Genomic DNA, 21,079 nt, shown 5'->3' on the forward strand with positions numbered 1-21,079 from the left:
GTCAGCCAGTTGGTGGTTCCCTGCAGTGTGGGGGGATGATCTCCTGTAGTTGGTAATGTCTTTCAAACTGCTTCAGACTGATGATGGGTTGTTGGCAGAAAACCTGTTTTTCAACTTTGCAGAGTAATGCCTTTTTGCCACTCCGATCTCCTTTTTGAGTGTATTTCTGGCTTTGTTATGCTGGATCATATCTCTACCCCTGTAGGCTTTCTCTTTGGCCCTACGAAGCTGCCTGAGTTTAGCTGAGAACCAGGGCTTATTGTTGTTAAAGGTCCAGAAGATTTTGGTGGGCACACACGTCTTCACAAAAGCTGATGTAAGATGTCACGGTGTCAGAAAGTTCGTCCAGGTCTGTAGATGCAGCCTCAAAAACACTCCAGTCATTGCAGTCAAGGCAGGCCTGGAGCTCCAGTTTTGACTCATTGGTCCATTTCCGCAAAGTTTTAACCACAGGCTTTGCAGATTTTAGTTTCTGCCTGTAGGTTGGGATCAAATGAATCAGACAGTGATCAGAGAGGCCCAGAGCTGCACAGGGGACAGAGCGATAGGTGTCCTTTAATAGTGTGTAGCAATGATTCAGAGTGGTTTTTGTCCAGATTGGTTCTACTGGTACTTTCTCCACTTTTTCTCAAAAGTCAAATGTTATCTACCCCATAATTGTGAATAAAGTCCTCAATTAAGTTTATTCATAGAGGACACTAAAACCTAACCTTCACACTTCAGTGAAAGTAGACTTTATTCAATACGTCTTTGTTTTATGAAAGCACTTTTTGCTGTGCAGTACAGCAGCCTCATTTTTTTTTCTAAGTGATTTTGTTATTACTTGCAGGCAGCAAAGTGGTCCAGTGGTTAGCACTATTGCCTTAAAGCAAGAAGGTCCTGGGTTCAAACCCCAGGTCATCCCAGGTCCTTTTTGTGTGGAGTTTGCATGTTCTCCCCATGTCTGCATGGGTTTCGTCCGGGTGCTTCAGTTTCCTCCCACCATCAAAAAGACATGCATGGTTAGGGTTAATACTCCTGTCTGTGCCTCTGACCAAGGCAACAGGAAAAAAATTGGACTTGGTCCCCGAGTGCTGCAGCTGCCCACTGCTCCTTTGTAATAGGATGGGTTAAATGCAGAGAACATTGTAACCTATAAAATGATGAAAAAAGTGGCTTTCTTTCTTTTGATCACTAAAATAAAATCCAACCATACTGAATTGATTTCCTCAAAGACCAGTAGGCTAATAAAATTTCTGCAATGCCTTTGTAGTTATTCAATATGATATATATTATCAGTAAACTCTGAGGCCTTCAAATTTATGGGAAACAAAAAATAGTGTTACCTTAAAAGGATAGTTTAGGTTTTTTGACTCAAGATGGTTTGATTTTCTCACTAGTAGTACACCAATGCATGGACATTGCCATGGTCCAGTGAGTCTTGTGGTCAGAGATCTGGCTACTTGTCGCAACAAGTATGCTGCTTTTCAGAAAAACGTGAATGGTAGTGAACTGGATCAGCTAACGCAAACATGAAGAAACAATACAACATATAAATAAAGGCTTTTACCATTCACAACAGAGTACATATTTCATGTATTACCAGTGCTCTTTGTCCTCATAGACTAATGCTATATGTAGGAACTATTTTGTTTGTTGAGGAACACCAGTCATCATCATCAGCGGTCACTCGGGGTAGAGTATGACCGTCCTTCGTCTGGGTCCTCAGGAGGCCGATCCTGGAGCCGCATAATGGGAGGGACGCCTGCGTGTGACAACTTTTTACATGAAGTGGCTGATGTGCCTGCGGCTCCCACATGGTCCTTGGCAGGGGGTGGCCAGAGTCCAATGACATGGAAAACCAAGACAATGGGGACCACCCTCTGTTGCAGCCTTCATCCGCCTTTGCTGCCATTGTGACCTGGATACATCTTTCGCCGTTGAGGTCTTTGTTGGATTGCACTTCATCTAGAACCTCCTCCTTGACCTATCCGCCTTGGGTGACCCTACGAGGAGCCAAGCTCCGGACGGCATAGTTCTTGGGATCATTAGTACACACAAGCTTCACCACGGCAAGGTGGCAAACCAGGAGAAGGGAACACCTGTATATCACTAATGTACTATACACTAGTGTTCTCAAACATATAATATAGTTCCAAGACATGGTGTCAGTTTTTGAGGGGAAAACGCATTGGTAATATATGAGACATTGTATACTGCTGTGGATGGTCAAAACCTTTTTTTGTGTTGCGTTGTTCCTTGAAATTTTTGTTTACTGACCCTGTTCACAGCCGTTCATTTTTCTCTGACAAGCTGCTGACCGCAAGAAGCAGCCAGATCTCCAACTAAGGGAATCAGTGACCATGCTAATGTTCATGCATTGATATACCTGCTTGTGAGTGACTTATACTACTTTGTGTCAAAGATCCAAACTTTATTTTTTCATGCTTGAGTCCTAATTATGTGCTAAATGTCCACAGAGGTGACCAAGGTGAGGAGGAACCTGTTTAACCAGGAGATGGTCTCCCCTTCAAAGAGAGTCAAGCTGCCCAGAAGCCGCTCTGTGTCTGCTGTGGAGGAACTGAAGCGCAAACGCTGCCAGGAGTCTGAAGGTTAGGATTTGTTTGATGTAGAGAAGTGTTCTATCAAAATCTGGAAATGAACTATTCTTCCATAGGACATGGGTTATAAATCCCAACATCCGCCATTTTCACTATTGTACCAGCTAACTAGATCTTTAGAGCAGTATGTGACCTGAGGACACTGGTTAGTTGCCTGCCAGAATGGTTAACTGAGTTGACAAACCTAGCCCTTGTCTTAAGGGTCATTTATGACCTGCCTTCATTAAACTTCTAAATTAAAGCAACTTAATTTAATTTTAAACCCCAAAACTATTTTGCACGAAGAAACAACCTGTCGTTCATCACAAACTTGGTGACTATCAGGGTTCTCCTTCTTCACAGTGCCGAAAGATTGCATTTAATCAGTGGACACCACTCGTTTTTATTAATAATAATAATAAATTAAACATATAGCGCTTTTCTGGCACTTAAAGTCACTTTACAATAAACGGGGTGAAACAAGACAACAGATAAACATAACACAGACATACAGGAGTGGATGGGAAGGGGGGCTACGAGAGGGAGAAGCGGCAGCCACACACGACACCAGCAGTAGTCTCCGACTTAGACAGATACAAAAGGGCAAGAAAAACAAACATCATAAATCACAGATAAAGTCTGAAGAGGTGAGTCCTGATTAATGACTTGAATGTGGGAAGATCGCAGCAGTGTCTGATGTGCTTGGGGAGGGAGTTCGAAGAGGAGGGGCAGCAGGTCGAGCGCTCAGTCCTTAGTCTGCCTCAGATTAGGGATGGATGAGAAGATGGAGGGGCACGAGAAGGCAATGGAGAAGAGGTGTGTCTTGAGACGGGACTGGAAGAGTGGGAGGGATTCTTGGTCTCTAATGATTTGTGGGAGTGAGTTCCAGAGCCTGGGAGCTGCCCTGGAGAAGGCTTGGTCACCGAAGCCGCGGAGGTTGGACCTGGGGGTAGAGAGAAGGGAGGCTGAGGTGGATCTGAGGGACCGAGAGAGTTGGTAGGGGGAGATGAGGTCGGTGAGGTATGGGGGAGCCAGTTTGTGAGGGGCTTTTTAAGTACGAATCAGGATTTTGTAATCGATCCAGTGGGAGATGGGTAGCCAGTGGAGGTCTTTTAGGACTGGGGTGATGTGGTGCCAGGATTTGGTGAAAGTTAAAAGTCGGGCGGATGTGTTCTGGACCAATTTGAGTCTCTTGTTAGAGCTAGCACTGATTCAATAGAAGAGTGAGTTGCAGTATAATCAAGGCGGGAGGAGATGAAGGCATGGATCAGTATCTCAGCAGCAGGGCGTGTGAGAGAGGGTCTTATTTTCTAAATGTTGTGAAGTTGGTAGAAGGAGGATTTGACCATTTGGCAGATATGTGGCTCAAGGGAGAAGGTGGGATCAAGGAGATTTGGTTATTACAACACACCTGTCATACTTGTTTTCTTTACTAAAGTAGAGGTTTATTATTATTATCATTATTATTGTTGCTTAAGGTACTGCATAGATGTAAAAAATAACTATTTAGCAAGAGATAGCACTTGTATAGCCTAAGAAAGTAGCAGAAATATGCAGGAAGTAGTTTTGTCTTAGGGTCAGCCATGACCCTAACACAATCTTAGTACCCTAGTGGTGTACAGCTTTCATGGAAACATGAAAAAAAACAATGCTTCACTTTTTCTAATGTTGGGGTCACTCTAGGAAAAGTCATCAAATGTCAGGTTGAAAGATCATTTACCTGATCCAAACACCTGTTTATAAACCTGATTTTAACTTTCAGGTCAAACGTGACCCTAAGACAATCTTCGTATCGTAGTGGTGTACAGCTTTCATGGAAATATGAACAAAAATAGTGTTTCACTTTTTCTAATGTTGAGGTCACTTTAGGAAAGTCATAAAATTTCAGGTTAAAAAAAGATCATTTAGTGTCTTTTCTCTGCTGTTAAACACTGTTATGAGTCATTTTTTGACCCGCAGACAACAGAAGGGTTAACTAGAGAACCAGCAAAAAAAGTTTTTGGTTGGTGTCTTCTTTTGATACCCAACCTTGGTTGAATCCATTGTTAATGCTTTTTGCAATTCAGCGTAACAAGGATATCTTTCCTATTTAGATCGCCATAAACTCCTGACAAAGAAAGTGGCAGAGACACCCCTGCACAAACAGATGTCCCGTCATCTCTTGTACAGGCAGAAAATGGGAAGGTATGGCTCACTGATTGGCAACGTGCCAAATATTGATAATACTGTCTCTTTTTTGGTTCCTTACTGTAAGATACATTTTTGACCCTGATATTAGTAGCAGTGATTAACAATTATAAATTATGTCTTGATGCATGCTCAATAATCCAGGTGTACAGTCCCAGAAAAGTTGAGTCAGTTCAACTGGACACAAAGTTTGATGGGAGAAATGTTCGATCACTCATTTAATTGACTTCATGAGTCTCAACTGACTGCAGATATCCCCAACCTTATAAACTGTAGTTGCATAACGACCGAAACCGGTGATCTAACGCTGGTTTCATATGCATCTTGCCATGACCATTAATTAGAGTAACAATGGCCACATGCACTATTCACAGAGGATTAGGGAATAACTGTAATCACAGCAATGTAAGATGGCGACAGATTGTACTCTTAGCCCCCCTCCTTGGTTCAGGGATGGTTGGTCCCTTTTCAGTAGATGGCCTCTTTGACTCACTGTTCAAATCAACGTTCCTCCCTATCGAGGACGTGCATCCTTGTAAGAGTGGCCATGGGAATGTTGGTGGGTGTAGATCGCAGAGTCCTGGCCTGACGAGGTAGTTTTTCTGGGTTGTTGTAGCTCTTCTTGTGTTGTGCCTTCTGCTTCGCCAGAGTTGGTTCTGTTTCCTTGATGTACAACTCACGGCAATCCTCTTACTTCACATAGATGGCCTCATCCATGAGAAAAGAAAATGGCTATCCTTGAACCGAGAAGGGGGGTTAAGAGTACGTTTGTTGCCATCTTACATTGCTGTGATTGCAACTATTCCCCAGTCCTCTGTGAATAGTACCCATGGCCATTGTAACTATTTATGGCATGGTGGCCCAGTGGTTAGTACTTGTGCTTCACAACAAGAAGGTCCTGGGGTTCGAACCCCAGGCCATCCCAGGTCCTTGCTGTATGGAGTTTGCATGTTCTCCTCGTGTCTGTGTGTTTACTCCAGGTGCTCCGGTTTCTTCCCACCATCAAAAAGACATGCGTGTTAGGGTTAATACTCCTGTCTGTGCCGCGGACCAAGGCAATAGGAAAAAGAACGAGTTGGTCCCTGTACTGCTCCTATACAATAGGATGGGTTGAATGCAGAAAACAAATTTCCTTGTAACCTAATGAAATGAAAGCCATTTGGCTTTCATTTCATTAAAGGTCACGGCAACTTGCAAATGAATCCGATGTTAGATTGCCAGTTTCGGTCGTTCTGCAACTGTACTGTTGGTAAAGTTGGGGATACCTGCAGTCTGCTGAGACTGATGAAGTCACTTAGATGAGTGATGAAACGTGTCTTCCACTAACCCTTGTGTCCAGATGAATTGATTCAACTTTTCTGGGAGTTTTAAATTATGTTAACAAATTTTTGCAGATCTACCCCAGCAGAGGATTGTATCATTGAGGAGTCACCAGTGAAGCCTGCAGAAGGTATTTGATTGACTCCACACTCATAAAGGGTGTTCCCCCATACAAATTGTCTGCTAACTGTAACCCTTGACTGGTTTGGATTTAAATTTTTTATTGATGAGTATTAGTATTCAAAGTGGAATCGTCGTTGGTCGGTGAAATGTAATTGAACATGGAAAAACTTGTCAATGTTAGAGACATACACATATTTCTATTAGTAAGTTTGTAGGCATTATTTTTTGACAAAAATATCCTTACATTTGCTGTTCTTATGTTTGCTGCCATTACATTCAAGAAAGAAGAAAGTTGGCGATATGTCAATTAGCACAGACAACCTCACGCATGTCATTGTTGTTGAACTTTTGAAATATGTTTTGATTGGTTCTGGTAGCTTATTCTTTTACTGTCCATTGCTCTTTTTTTTATAACAGACCTAAGGAGCAGCTCCAGGATAAAGAAGTTTGCCAGAAGACACTCCACTACCTTCTACTCAAGCTCCCTATCTCATTCCCGCAACCTGGACAGGGCTGTCTCTGCATCCCAGCTTCCTCTTAGTGATAGTAAACTGGATGGAGTTAATTTGAAAAGGGTCAGGTCCCCTATGCGTCTGCTTTTTGGAGCTGCTCAGTCCCCTGGACGTCCTTCCACTTCCTCCCAGTCTTATGCTACCAGGTCCAATAGGAGACAGTTGTCAACAGATGCTGATGTCTTTGAGGTAAGTATTTATTTTACTCATTAAACTGACACCTTAAAAGTCAATGCGATGAAGTCTTTTTTGTTGTGGGTGTTGTTTTTAAAATTTAAAATAACACTGTCTTTGGCTTTCCTGTCTATAAAACAGACTTTATTGAAAATAATTTTTTCAAGCAGATTTAAAAAAAAGTTATTGAAAATAAATAAGTGGTAAATCTGTAGCACTATCCTAACAGCTTTTTTCAACATCATTTTCTGTGTAAAATGACAAAGAATTTACTTTTAGAAATGGTCTACAGAGTACCTCTCCAATGCTTTGCCAACAAATGCTACCAGCTCTCCAATATTCAATTCAATTCAGTTTATTGTCATGAAAGCAATGTGCAGGCACATGTTAAAAATGAAATGAGGAATATAATTTCATTTTTAATATCCTGCAACTGAGGCCAAAGGTGCATTTTGGGTGGTCAAAAAGCTAACATTTCCGGCGTCTGGGTAGCGTAGTGGTCGATTCCATTGCCTACCAGCACAAGGATTGCCAGTTCGAATCCCCGTCTTACCTCCCGCTTGGTCAGGCGTCCCTATAGACACAGTTGGTTGTGTCTGCAGGTGGGAAGCCGGATGTGGATATGGGTCCTGGTCACTGCACTAACGCCTCCTCTGGTTGGTCGGGGTGCCTGCTCGGGGGGGAGGGGTAACTGGGGGTAATGGCGGGATCCTCCCACACGCTACATACCCCTGGCGAAACTCCTCACCGTCAAGTGAAAAATTGTCAGGCTGGCGACTCCACATGTATCGGAGGAAGCATGTGGTAGTCTGCAGCCCTCCCTGGATTGGCAGAGGGGGTGGAGCAGTGACCGGGATGGCTTGGAAAACAGGCTAATTGGCTAAGTACAACTGGGGAGAAATTTTAAAAAAAGAAGAAAAAAGCTAACATTTCATGACAAACCCTTTCATTGAAAATTCTGAATTATCCCTTCTTACTCAAACTTAATGCTTCAGTAAGGAAAAAGAAAAACTTCAGAAAAGGGGGCTTATCAAAGTTAAACACTAATACATATATCTTTGCTTTTAGTTTAACAGCTTGATTAAATTAGATGACTCTTTTCTCTGTCTCTTCTTTTAGAGTCCAAATAAAACCCCACCAAATTCACCTGGTAAACATGGAAGGCCTGGCCGTGGTACCACGATGCCTCAGACACTAAAAACACCCAAGACCCCAAAATCTTACAGGGCACGGGGGATCTCTGAGACAGAGAGCCCCGTGCAAGAGACCTCTGGTCAAGATGGCGTATCGCTCAGTGACAACCCCTTCAGATCTCCAAACAGAAGGACTGGCACACCTCTGAAGGACAGCCCTTTGAAGAGCCCACTGAAAGGTATTCTCAGAACCCCAGTAAAGGCTTTGAGAGGGTGCCGGTCCCCTTCCGGATTACACCTATCCAGGAGCCCAAGTTTTAGAACTCCCAGGAAGAGTGTATCTTGGTCACCTTCGCCTCAGAAACCAAGAGCGGCAGAGAGTGACACAACTTTCAAGGTGCCAGAGTCACCTCATGTTTCAACACGAAGCTCGCCGAGATTTTTGAAAAGCCCCAACAAGTTAGATAGCCCTTTCAGAAGTCCCAGCAGCAAGATGGATAGAGTTAAAACTCCAGAAAAAAAATCTCAGGGAATGCCTAACATATATCCTCAGGTAATTCTGTATAGGACTTGTGAAAAAAGGTTAAATGATAAAATGGTAAAACAGGAAAAAAATTATTGTCAAAACGCCTCTGAAATGCATCATAACAAGTTGAACTTGCATGGAAAAGATGTCCAAACTGATAGAACTGCTGGTACTCTTCAGGAAACTTCTCTGCAATCCACACCACCATTAGATCTTACCAGACCCAAACCAAACTGTAGAACACCAGCTAAGAGCTGCATTAAGAGTCCATCTCACCAAATGATTACTCGATCTGGAAGAACTCCTGTCAAAGACTTAAATTACTTGTGCCCATGTCAGCCATTTTTAACTCCATTAAAAAGTAACACTTCTTCAGATGCATCAGAAATGACCCCCGAGTCTTCAGAGAAACCACCAACAAGAACTAGGGCTGGTCGAGGTGCTCAAAGTAGAACCAGACATAACTTGAGGTCCCAGTCTGAGGAGGGACAGCCTTCCAAAAAGAACACAAGCCCCGTCTCTCCTGAGACAAGTAACTCCATGGTAAAAGAGAGGACACAGTCCAGTAGACAGGAGCAGAAACGACTGTCAGGATCTTACCACACCTCAGAAACTGAATCTGGATCTCAGACAGAATCCCCTCAGCTTGACTCATCCCATTTTAGCCCTGCTTCCACTGAGGATGTCAGTATTGACATTGCTGATGCTGCCATTGTAAAGAGCCAGCATAGTGGATCTCTCAAGATGAGCATCAGCTTTTCCAGGAAGTCTTCAAAGTCCAAAGAGGTTTTCCAGTTCACGGGTTCCTCTCCAAAACCAGCTCTGCCATCCCAAGTACCCTTGGGAAGAAGCTATGGCTTCCGGCAGACTCCTGACCGCCAACAAAGGGAGGCTGCTGCTCGTTTGGGGTATGGCAGCGAACCACCTCAATTTTCAACCCCTAGGAGTTCTGCAGCCCCTAGTCAACGAAGGGGCACAGCCACACCGAACCCTTTAACGTACGAAGTGGAACTAGATCTGCAAACTTCAGGACTTCCAAAACTGAAGTTCAGACGAACCGACTCTTATAACCCTGGTGATATGACCACTGATGGTGGTCCTAGATCAGGAGCTCCGAGCCCTACTATGGTTGTGAAACCCTCTCACGTGGATAGCCCCTTGCCTTGGTGCTCGAAACACAGAGATCCCATCTGTGTGTCACCCTCACTCTGTACCCATGTCACACCAGCAAAGACAACACCTGGCAAAAGTGGAAGCATCCAAACCTATATCTGCCAATCCTACACCCCTACGCACACACCTACGGGAACAATGTCTCCAATGGCGACGGTTGATACTATTTCACTGACACCCTCACCCCAGAGTGTAGGGAAGGCAACCCCAGACAACCTCAACAGCTGGCCAAGGAGAAAGAGAGCCAAGCCCAGTGTGGTGGGAGGCAAGTATCACAACTTGAAGGAGGAGCTACTGGAAGAAGCGGAGCTTGGAGTTAGCAGGTTGCTGGACACTGAGGACGCTGATGATCCCTCTAATGACAAAGGCACCAAGCAGTCACCTTGCCTAGGAGTGACTGACTATCCTCCTTCTGCTCTTGGAGGCATGGAATATATTGAGATCCTTACTCAGCAAGCTGATGGGGCTGATCAAGTAGCTGAAGATGACTTACCCTGTACAGCTGGGAGTAGAGATGTCAAGTCAAGTAAGATATAATTTGTTTTTGCTGTGATAGAGTAAATATTTTAACTTTTTCTTTTTATGAGTTTTTCATACAAAATTGTCACTTTTTAAGTGGCCTATTTTAAGATACTGAATCATGATATTTAGCTAATAATTAGTTTTTTTTCTCAAGTTGATATTGCTTGTGTGAAAATAACTCGCTTGATTTGAAAGTCAAGCAGTCTGTCTCGAGTTTCAATAATCCAATCATCCATCCATCCATTATCCAAGCCGCGTATCCCAATTGAGGTCGTGGGATGCTGGAGCCTATCCCAACAGTCATTGGGTGGCAGGCGGGGGAGACACCCTGGACTGGCTGCCAGTCCATCACAGGGCCCTATGTCTATGAAAGGCAGCGTTCATGTCTTTCTTCTTTTTTTGTTTGACAGTGGAGACTCCTCCCAACTCCAAGGTGAGGAAGCCAGTAACCGCAAGTGGGATTTTTGCCCTCACTCAGTCACCCTTGTTATTCAAGGGCAAATCAGACCCTGCTACTAAGAGAACCCCTCTATGTAAAGGTACGGTGTTAAAAGCCTGTGGTTTGTCTAAAATTTTTTATGTTCTCTGTTGATCAATATGTGTATTCACCAGGATGTGATCACTGATGAATGGTATGGTTTTTCAGCCACCAACCAAATTGCTTAACAAAGAAAATAAATCCTAGATGATGATTGCTCAGCAAACATTCTGGCTGAGGAGTTAAAAAAATATTTCTACTTGACAGTCTGATTTTACCAGCTATCTTTTTACCATTTATCTGTTGAATGTTTCAGAAGAATCGGCAGCAGAGAGAATGGAGTTTGAAGTGGAGCTCTCTCCCTTCAGCCGATCTACCAGACACCCCACCACAGGGAAGACCTACAGCAGGAAGAGGCTGATACACTAAATCATACAACACTCCATCAGGCACTGCAGAACTGTCCTTGTCTGAGTCATATTTTATAATGCAGTGTTTTCAGACCACCTCCTCAAGGATCTAATAATTGCTGTTCTGCTTGGTATTCTACTTGTCTAAGGGTGTTTGGAGACCTGGCACAACAGGCAAAGTTGCTTAACTACATAGTAGAATAGAAAACAAGCAGTACTGTGAGGACCTGATTGGAAACCCTCTGCTATTTTAACACATGCTTTTGATGACAAGTTTTAAAGATGTTTTTGAGACCAGGCCACAGCCCCCTGCAAAATTTCACTTCACATTTTAAGTGTTCACAATTTTAAGTTGGCTGATCTGAGTTGTTTTGTTTTTTTTGTTTTTTTGTTTTGTTTTTTTTTTGTTTTTTTGGTGACATGTCACATAAATTATGTTGTCAGTGGGGCATTGCATCTTTTAATCTTTTAGGAATGAAAGATTAGTGAAATGAAATATGTTGTATATTGTGTAAGACTTTTGTAAATAAAAAGGATTTTTCTTAGATAAGTCTGCTGACATCTTTTAGATTCCCCTACAGATATTATTTTATTTCTTGAAGTACTCAATTTCTTATACCATACAGTACATGACTTTCTTGTTTTTGATATCACCTGCTTTACAACTCCAGTTTATCAGCTGGCAACTGTGATCGTCTCGCACCAAAGTCACTCCTGTCCAAAGATCAGCGTTGCAAATGTTTGCGCATCATAGATTTAGAGTTCGATTATCCTCAATTAGGATTGGATAATGATTATGCTTTGTGTACAATAATTTGTGTAAGTAAAAGTTATTGCGCACACCCAAATCTTTTGTGACGTAAGTTCGGTATCAGGCACCCATTGTAAATACTGCATTACCCAAAAAAGAGATGAAGGAACCCGCCTCTGTGGGCTGCCAGTTTAGTGAGTGCCACACCAGTGCTCTCCTGTAACTGGCTCCTGCTACAGGTAAGACTTAAAACTCCTCTAGCATACGGCCTGACCAGACAAATGCATCACTTTTTGTGCAGAAACTCGGTGACTATTCAAATATTGAACTCTACCTGTTCTGCTTCTTTCCTGATAACTGCAATAGGCTAATTGTTTTAGCTGAATTTGGGTGTATTCATTCTGCCTTCCCTTGTACACTGACACTTTAAAGTTCCTTGCAGCGGGGTTGTGTGAACTTTGATCAGATCAGACTATGCCAACAATTTCCTAATCCTCCAGAGATTATACTGAATTATCGCAAAGAGGGGGCTCAGGGCCTTTACCCTGGGATTTACTGGTGCACAAAACCAATTTCAACCGAATTTGCCCGCCCCTTCATTCCCTGAGATTTGTTTTTACGTTTTATATGTAGATATTGACTACGTTGAGTGGAACATGCATGTAGTCCATGGAATTTGAGATAACGTTTTACAATACCGTATACAAACTCCTAGGTAGTAATCAAGGGATAGGAGGTGAATGAATCACGAACTGACTATTAACAAGTACGTAGTTCCTGAATAACTCAAGTACTATATAGTAGTATAAATTGCACAACAACAGACTCGGTTCCTTATTTTGAGCCCATTCTCATCCCATTGCATCAGTCTATTGACAAAGCGTCAGTATATTTGTATTGCCATATTTGAATTACGGTGTGGAGGTATGGGGGAACACCTACAAAAGCAACCTACAATCGTTATGTGTACTACAAAAAAGCAATAAGGATAGAAAACAATGTAGGATATTGGGAAAACACTAACAAACTTTTTAAATTCACGTGCTATGAAGTTTATGGACCTGGTAGAATTTAAAACTACAAATGTACAAAGCAAGATATAATCTACTTCCTGGCAACATACAACTTCTCAGATACAGAGGGGGGTACAATTTTAGAGGAAAATTGAATTTTAAGAAACACTACTTGCAAAAGTATGTATTTCAAATTGTGGAGCAAGTTTGTGGAATAGTCTCGATGGAAAAACTCAAGGAAAGCACAAGTTTAAATCAATTCAAAAAGAGGTACAAAAAATGTTTTAAAGAGGTGCAAGGATAAGGAGGAGGTTTTGCTTCTCATGACTGTGACATCCATGGTGGATGCTTTTATTGTTTTTGGAGATGATTGTTATTGTTTTCTTTTTTATTATTGAGTTATTCTGAGATAGATATTGAGAATGACACTCTGATGTGTGGAAAAACTAACTTTATTATTTAGGTTTTTTGACTGAGCATTTGAGAGGGGGCAGGAAATTATTAGTAACTTCCTCCTGCTCCTTTTCAAACATATAATATTTGTTGGATTCTCTATTGAGAATCCTTGTTGAATTAATCTCATCTCATCATCAACTGCTTCTCCGGGGTAGGATCACACTGGCAGCAAGCTAAGGAGGGCCCTCCAGACGTCCCTCTCCTCAACAACACCTTCCAGCTCCTCCTGGGGGATCCCAAGACGTTCCCAGGCCAGATTGGACATGTAGTCCCTCCAGTGAGTTCTGGGTCTACCTCAGGGTCTCCCCTCAGTTGATCGTGCCTGGAAAACCTCCAAAGGAAGGCAGCCAGGAGGTATCCTAATCAGATGCCCGGACCACCTCAACTGGCTCCTTTCGACGCGAAGGAGCAGCGGCTCTACTCTGAGCTCCCTCCAGACGTCCAAGCTCCTCACCCTATCTCTAAGGCTGAGCCCAGACACCCTACGGAGGAAACATTTCAGCCGCTTGTATCCGTGATCTCACCCTTTCGGTCACTACCCAAAGCTCATGATCATAATCTCCTGCTCCATCCTACCCTCACTCATGAACAAGACCCCGAAATACTTGAACTCCTTCACTTGAGGCAAAAACTCATCCCCAAACTGGAGGGAGCAATCCACCATTTTCCGGTAGACAACCATGGCCTCAGACTTGGAGGTGCTGACTCTCATCCTGGCCATTTCACACACAGCTGCAAACCGCTGTAGGTCGCATTCTGATGAAGCCAACAAAACCACATCATCTGCGAAGAGCAGAGATGCAATTCTGAGGTTCCCAAAATGGACACACGCCTCACCTTGTCTGCGCCTTGAGATCCTGTCACAAACAGAGTATCACAAACAGAATCGGAGACAAGGGACCTCGGCGGAGTCTGACACCCACAGAAAATGTGTTCTACTTTGTGCCAAGAATGTGGACACAGCTCTCACTTTGGTTATACAAGGACTGGATGGCTTGCAGCAACTGCCCCGGTACCCCAGACTCCCGCCGTACCTCCCACAGAGTACCCCAGGGTACACAGTCATAAGCCTTCTCCAAGTCCACAAAACACATGTAGACTGGCTGGGCAAACTCCCATGCCTCCCTCAGCACTTACGCAAGGGTAAAGAGTTGGTCTGTTGTTCCACAGCCAGGATGGAATCCGCATTGTTCCTCCTGGATCCAAGGTTCAACAATTGGTCAGTGCGTCCTTTCCAGCACCCTAGAGAAGACTTTCCCAGGGAGACTGAGCAGTGTGATGCCCTGATAATTGGAGCACACCCTCTGGTCCCCTTTTTTGAATATGAGAACCACCACCCAGTCAACCACTCCACAGGTACTGTCCCTGATCTCCACGCGACACTGAAGAGGCGTATCAGCCAAGACAGCCCAACAATGTCCAGAGCCTTCAGCATCTCAGGGTGAATCTCATCCACACCCGGCACCTGGCCACCAAGGAGCTACCTCAGAGAACTCTGCCAGGGATATGGGTGGGGCTTCAGTCTTCAGACTTGAACTTCTCCACTGAGGATGTGTTAGCCGGGTCCAGGAGCTCGTCGAAGTGTTCTTTCCACTGCCCGACAACATCCCCAGTCCGGGTCAGCAGTTCCCCTCCCCGGCTGAACACACCTAAATTAAGCCCTGCTTCCCCTTCCTGAGTCACCAGATGGTTTGCCAGAACTTCCTTGAGGCCAACCAAAAGTCCTCCTCCATAGCCTCGCCAAACTCCTCCCACGCCCGAGTTTTTGCTTCCGTGACTGCCAAAGCCGCAGCCCTTCTGGCCTCTCAGTACCTGTCTGCTGCTTCAGGAGACCCCTGGGCCAGCCAAGCCCGAAAGGCCTTCTTCTTCAGCCTGACGGCTTCCCTCACTGCCGGTGTCCACCAGTGGGTTCTTAGGTTGCCACCTCGACAGGCACCGATGACCTTATGACCACAGCTCCTACCTGCCGCATCTGCAATAGAGGCTTTGAACATGGCCCACTCAGACTCCATGTCCCCAGCCTCCCTCGGGATACACGAGAACTTCTTCTGATGGTGGGTATTGAAGACCACTACACGTTTGAGTTTGCCAGGTCTGTCCGGCAGCCTTCCCTGCCATCTAATCCAACTCGCCACCAGGTGGTGATCAGTTGACAGCTCTGTTCCTCTCTTCACCTGAGTATCCAAAACATACAGCCGCAGATCTGATGACACGACCACAAAGTCTATCATCGATCTTCAGCCTAAGGAGCCTAAGTACACTTATGAACTACCTTATGTTCGAACATGGTGTTTGTTATGGCCAATCCATGACTCGCGCAGAAGTCCAATAACAAGGCACTGCTGGGGTTCCGATTGGGGAGGCCGTTCCTCCCAATCATGCCCCTCCAGGTTTCTCCATCATTGGCCAGGTGAGTGTTTAAGTCCCCCAGCAGAACTACAGTGTCCCCTATCCAGGACACCACCCAGAGACTCCAAGAAGGCCGTATACTCCAAACTGCTATCGTTGCACAAGCAAACACAACAGTCAGAGCCGTCCCCTCAGCAACTCGCAGTCGTATATAGGCGACCCTCTTATTCCCCGCAGAGAACTCCAACACGGCGGTGCTCAACCAGGGACTTGTTCCACACACCCACACGATGCCTATCACCATGGCCAACTCCAGAAAAGTGAAGAGTCCAGTCCCTCTACAGGAATTTGGTACCAGAGCCCATGCTATGTGTGGAGGTGAGCCCAACTATACCTAGTTGGTACCGCTCCATCCCCTGCACCAGCTCAGACTCCTTCCCTGCCAGAGAGGTGACATTCCACATCCTGAGGACCAGTCTGCAATGCCGGAAGTTGGCATGCCCCGGTCCCCGCCTTTGTCAGCTCAGCTGCCTGGCTTGCATTGCACCCTATCCCAATGCTCATCCCCATGGATGGTGGGTCCACGGGGTGGTGGCTTCATGTTGCTTTTTCGGGCTGGGTCCAACCGGGCCCCATGGGCCAAGGCCCAGCCACCAGACACTTGCCAGCAAGCTCCCTTCCCAGATCTGGCTCCAGGAGGGGGCCTTGGTTTCCCTTTTCCGGGTGAGGTGCTGTAGCTCAGCTGTTGTAATTTCATTGGGTTTCTTGGGAATCGCTCTTAGCCTGGCCCCTCCCCTGGGACCAATTTGCCTTGGGAGACCCTAACACAGCTCCCAGGATTACCGGGACACCCAAGCCCCTCTACCACGTTAAAGTGGCGATTCTCGGAGGGGCTTGTTGAATTCTTCTGGTCTTATTTTTATCATTTGTTGTTTTTTTGTGCCTGGTCATTTTTTCTTTTATTTTACATGTTCGAAATAAAGACATTTGATTTGATACTGGTGCACATGGTAACCCTTTGCATCTATATGACACACGGCGGGTTATCTCGATAATTTTGGCGTCGTGACGCGGCGAGAAAACCACGACTAACTTCTAAGGTCAACGAAACCTCTGTTTAGACAGACCGCAGCCTCATCTGAGATGAACAAAATGCCTGAATCCGGATGGAATCCAGGAAAAGGATGGGTTGGGCTACAAGTATCAAACAACACCCCGTAATTTTTTTTTTTTTTTTAATCTTTGGGAATAGCTCGGTCTACTCTGGACAAAGCTTGAGTTAACAGCAACCGTGGAGGGAACGGAGAGCGCTAATGGGTCCACAGTGAGGGGTCCTATGAGGAGGTGCAGCCCCCCCCCATGTCCCCTGAAGCTGCTGGCCAAGTGAGATGGTTAGGGTAAGGGGTTCGATAACATGCCGTGTGTAGTGGGTGTGTTGTTACTGCGACACTGCGGTGAGATCCTTCTCCTCCCCACAGCTGCCTCAGCCCTAAGCGGCTGGAGCAGAAGCAGTGGTGGAGAGGAGACGACGGGGGATGTTTCGGAGTGGTTGTTTGAGATCATAAGATCCGGCCAACAAGCCAAGAAAATACCGGGCTATACAATTCATTGTTGGTTGGTTGGTTGTGACTCGTATCGCATCACATAGCCAAGCCTATGACAATCCATGGTTGTAACAACAGTCAACCACAGAAGCAGCACTTAGCTTTAATTTACTGCTTTTTGCATAGGTCGTATAGATTGCGCTAAAATGTCAAGCACCAGGGTCGATGTCTCTGACTTGGATGTTCTAAAATACGTCAGTATTCAGTGAAAATAAGTTGTTTTAGCGTTGTGTCGACCTCTAACCACTACATAAAGGGAAAACACGGATTTACAACCTTATCTCTGTCTGCCTGCGACAGCGATAACCCGAAAAGACATCGTTGGTGCATCTCTGCAACGGCAGTTAAGCTTTTTTCTAAAAAAAAAAAAAAAGGATTTTTCTTGGCCGCCAAGTGACGCAACCTGACGTCATTGCGCGGCCGGGTAGACTACAACCTAGCAGGGTTTCTAATCGCCTCACAGCAAGAAGGTCGTGGGTTCGAACCCCGGGGTAGTCCAACCTTGGGGGCATCCCAGGTCGTCCTCTGTGTGGATTTTGCATGTTCTCCCCGTGTCTGCGTGGGTTTCCTCCGGGGGCTCCGGTTTCCTGCCACAGCCCAAAGACATGTAGGTCAGGTGACTCGGCCATACTAAATTCTCCCTAGGTGTTAATGTGTCGGCCCTGTGAATGGACGGGTGGCCTGTCCAGGGTATCTCCCCGCCTGCCGCCCCTGCTAGGATAGGCTCCAGCATCCCGCGACCCTAATTAGGATAAGTGGCTTGGATAATGGATGGGTGGATGTTCAGCAATTCATCCTCATTCTCTTGGCTAAACGACGTTTCTGTTGCAGGAAATGACGTCCAACAAGACTAACGCGGAAGATGTTATGGACGATACAGAAGTTTACGCGCAATGCCTTCTGGTACATGGAGGCGCGGTGGGAAAGTGAGCAAAACCACGGATTTCTCCGTCAATATAATAAGCAGTAAGGACTTTATCGCTTCAAGCCACTACATTACTCATCAGTACTGATTGACTACACATAAAACCGCTGATGAAAATTCCCTTTGACATGTGTATAATTAGTCTGGCCGAAGTTTAACAAACGCATTACGTAATGCCAACGTTTCACTTTGGACATAATTTGGTAAGTCGGACTTCCGGGCAAAATGGCGAACTGAGTGCGCGTTATTTTGAGAGCGCCGATTGTTGTCCCCTAAGTTTTATAATTAGCCCCTCTTATTGTAACCGGTTATTTTCTTGCCCGGTGCGGGATTCGACACGAGTGTAATGCGCCACAAGGCGACGTCACTAACCACTCAGCTAAAGGATCAGACCCGTTGGTTAGGGGCTAACGTGTCTTATTAGTAGTTTACATTATTATCGAAAATCTTATTTTTATATTGCCGTGTAACGATCAAACGTCGACTTTTCATTCAACGGGTTTTTCTACCACGGTCTATAACGCCAAAAGCCAACCAGACGAAAGCTAACAATGTTGCTACAGGAAGGTCCTCGCACGATTGCTGCGGCACTGCTAGCGGAGATGACATGGAAACCTCGTGCTCCCGCTCCAGAAGATGCGAGGTGAAGAGGTGGCGTCTAATGCTGTGAGAGTGCAGGAATGAGGAGACGGAGAGCTGGAGTCGAGTCAATTCCGTTTACTCGCCACACAAAACGACACCGATAGAGCACAATCTCTGCTGGCAACCAGCTAACCTCTAGGCCAGTGTTTCTCAACCGGGGGTCCGCGGACCCCTAGTGGTCCATGGTGTAATTGCAAGGGGTCCGTGAAAATAAAATATCTTTAAAAAAAGATCCTATGACATTTATAGAAATAGGATTATTTTACTCAAATGTGACAGACCTTTATCTACCTAAACTATAAAGGGTAACAGGACTTTTTTCTCTAATTACACCTGTTTCACAAGTGTAATTTATTGTATTTTAATAAGAGATCTCGCTCCCGTTTGCATTGTTAAAAGTTACTGCATAAAAATTCTGTTGTTACATATATCTGAAAGTTACTGAATACATATTCTGTTTTGTTACATATATCTGAAAGTTACTGCATAAGAATTCTGTTTTGTTAACTATATCTAAGTTACAATTGAAAGCTCTTATTTTTGCCCCAAAGAGTGAATAAATGCTATAATGCAATTTAAAATGCAGTTTCTACTGTTTCTATCAAATTGCAACCCCCCCTCCCCCAAGATCAGGTGGAGGGGTCCTCAGGGTAGATCAAAAATACGTAGGGGGTCCAGGACCCCAAAAAGGTTGAGAACCACTGCTCTAGGCTGCTGCAAACATGGCTCCCCCCCGGAAACTCTAAGCAGTGCCTACGTCACCACTCTGAACGTCTGCCTTAAAGGAGCAGCAGCCCCTGGCGAATCTACCCACAACTGTGTATCGCCACAATGCCGCCATACTTACAGCTGTGAACAATCTTTCTGTTATGCTCCGAGAGCTGAGCGAGCAAAGGAAAAACAACAAGGCCGTGATTGCAGAATTGACCAAAAGTGTGGCGTTTTAATGCCAAAGAAATAAACGACTGTAAATCTAAAATATTTACTCTGGAAAAGGAGGTCGCAAAAACCGAGAAAGAAAATGCAGACCTACGAGAGAGAGAGTCCTGGAGCTTGAGCGTTATAAATGCCGCTGGAATTTGAAGCTACGCGGGCTCAAGGAGCAAGACAATGAGAATAGGAGAGAAGGTGGCGGCAGCGGCACAGATTCTGATCAAGATCGCTCCACAATGGATTGACAAGTTGACGTCATCGCTGACTCGGTACATCGGCTGGATGAAAAAGAGGAAGGCAGCCGACGTCTCCCATGTCGTCATACAGTTCGCCACGAGGCACTCCAGAGACGAGCTCTGGCGTCTGACCAAGGGCTCTGCAGTGTGCAAGGAGTTGAAGTGAAGTTTTGCGGAGCGCCTCCTGCCGGCGGACAGGGAGGCGAGAGCGGCAATATGGCCACGATTCAAGCAAGCCAGAGAAGCAGGTCAGCGAGCACACTTCAGAGGACCGGCTGGCTACATAAATGGTAAACATATTGAGGTCCCCTAATCACCTTGTCATTTAACTTCATGACTCAAGTCATTTTACTGACCTTATACTTGAAACTTTTTTTCATATTTAAGAGGGACATTTCAGTTGAATGTATTAAAAGGGACATTGCCTTAAATTTCTTTTCCAAAGCAGCCCTTTTCCTGCTAGTCTATTACTACTTTAAGTTGTAAGTTCTTCTTTGATGTTCTCTTAATTAAATGAAATCAGAAAATGTTCCATATCCTTTAGTAAACAACTGAAACATTCCCCCCAGTTAGAAGAGGCCCCAGCTGACGAGAGAAATATGTCTGTGCTGCAATAAACCCACAGTTACTGACGCTGACAAAAGGAAATTACTTACGCTATACATACAAAACTGGATGATATTTACACAAAGAAAGCAAAGGGGGCTTTCATTAGATCTAAAGCAAAATGGATTGAGGAAGGAGAGAGAAATTCTTATTTTTGCAGAGTGGAGAAAACTCGCCAAGAAAAAAACAATATGGGAACATTGATCATCAGTAACAATTAATGCTCCGACCCAAAGAGGAGAGCCAGTGAAACATGTTCCTTTTTTAGTAATCAATACTCTTCTAAATGTTCACCTGATACAGCAGAAGTCTTTTTTTGTTTGTTTGACAAAATCAAAGTTTTCATTCCTCAAATAAATGAAGATTTCAGAAATGGCTGTGAGGCACAGATCTCACGAGGAGCTAGAGAGAGCAATGCATTGCTTGA

General features: G+C 44.8%; 1 protein-coding gene across 1 annotated transcript in view; it reads left to right on the forward strand.

Moving 5' to 3' along the window:
* ticrr (TopBP1-interacting, checkpoint, and replication regulator) overlaps positions 1-11,665 on the forward strand; it is a 43,929-nt gene extending 32,264 nt beyond the window's left edge. The window contains exons 15-22 of the mRNA XM_056282338.1: positions 2,460-2,591; positions 4,673-4,763; positions 6,161-6,216; positions 6,627-6,910; positions 8,015-8,581; positions 8,735-10,253; positions 10,660-10,788; positions 11,044-11,665. Coding sequence (XP_056138313.1) covers positions 2,460-2,591; positions 4,673-4,763; positions 6,161-6,216; positions 6,627-6,910; positions 8,015-8,581; positions 8,735-10,253; positions 10,660-10,788; positions 11,044-11,156 — 2,891 coding nt within the window. The 3' untranslated portion in view covers positions 11,157-11,665. The remainder of the gene's footprint in view (positions 1-2,459; positions 2,592-4,672; positions 4,764-6,160; positions 6,217-6,626; positions 6,911-8,014; positions 8,582-8,734; positions 10,254-10,659; positions 10,789-11,043) is intronic.
* Positions 11,666-21,079: the final 9,414 nt, after the last annotated feature.

This window comes from Lampris incognitus, chromosome 6, assembly GCF_029633865.1.
Source record: "Lampris incognitus isolate fLamInc1 chromosome 6, fLamInc1.hap2, whole genome shotgun sequence".
In the NCBI taxonomy this organism is placed as follows: Eukaryota; Metazoa; Chordata; class Actinopteri; order Lampriformes; family Lampridae; genus Lampris; species Lampris incognitus.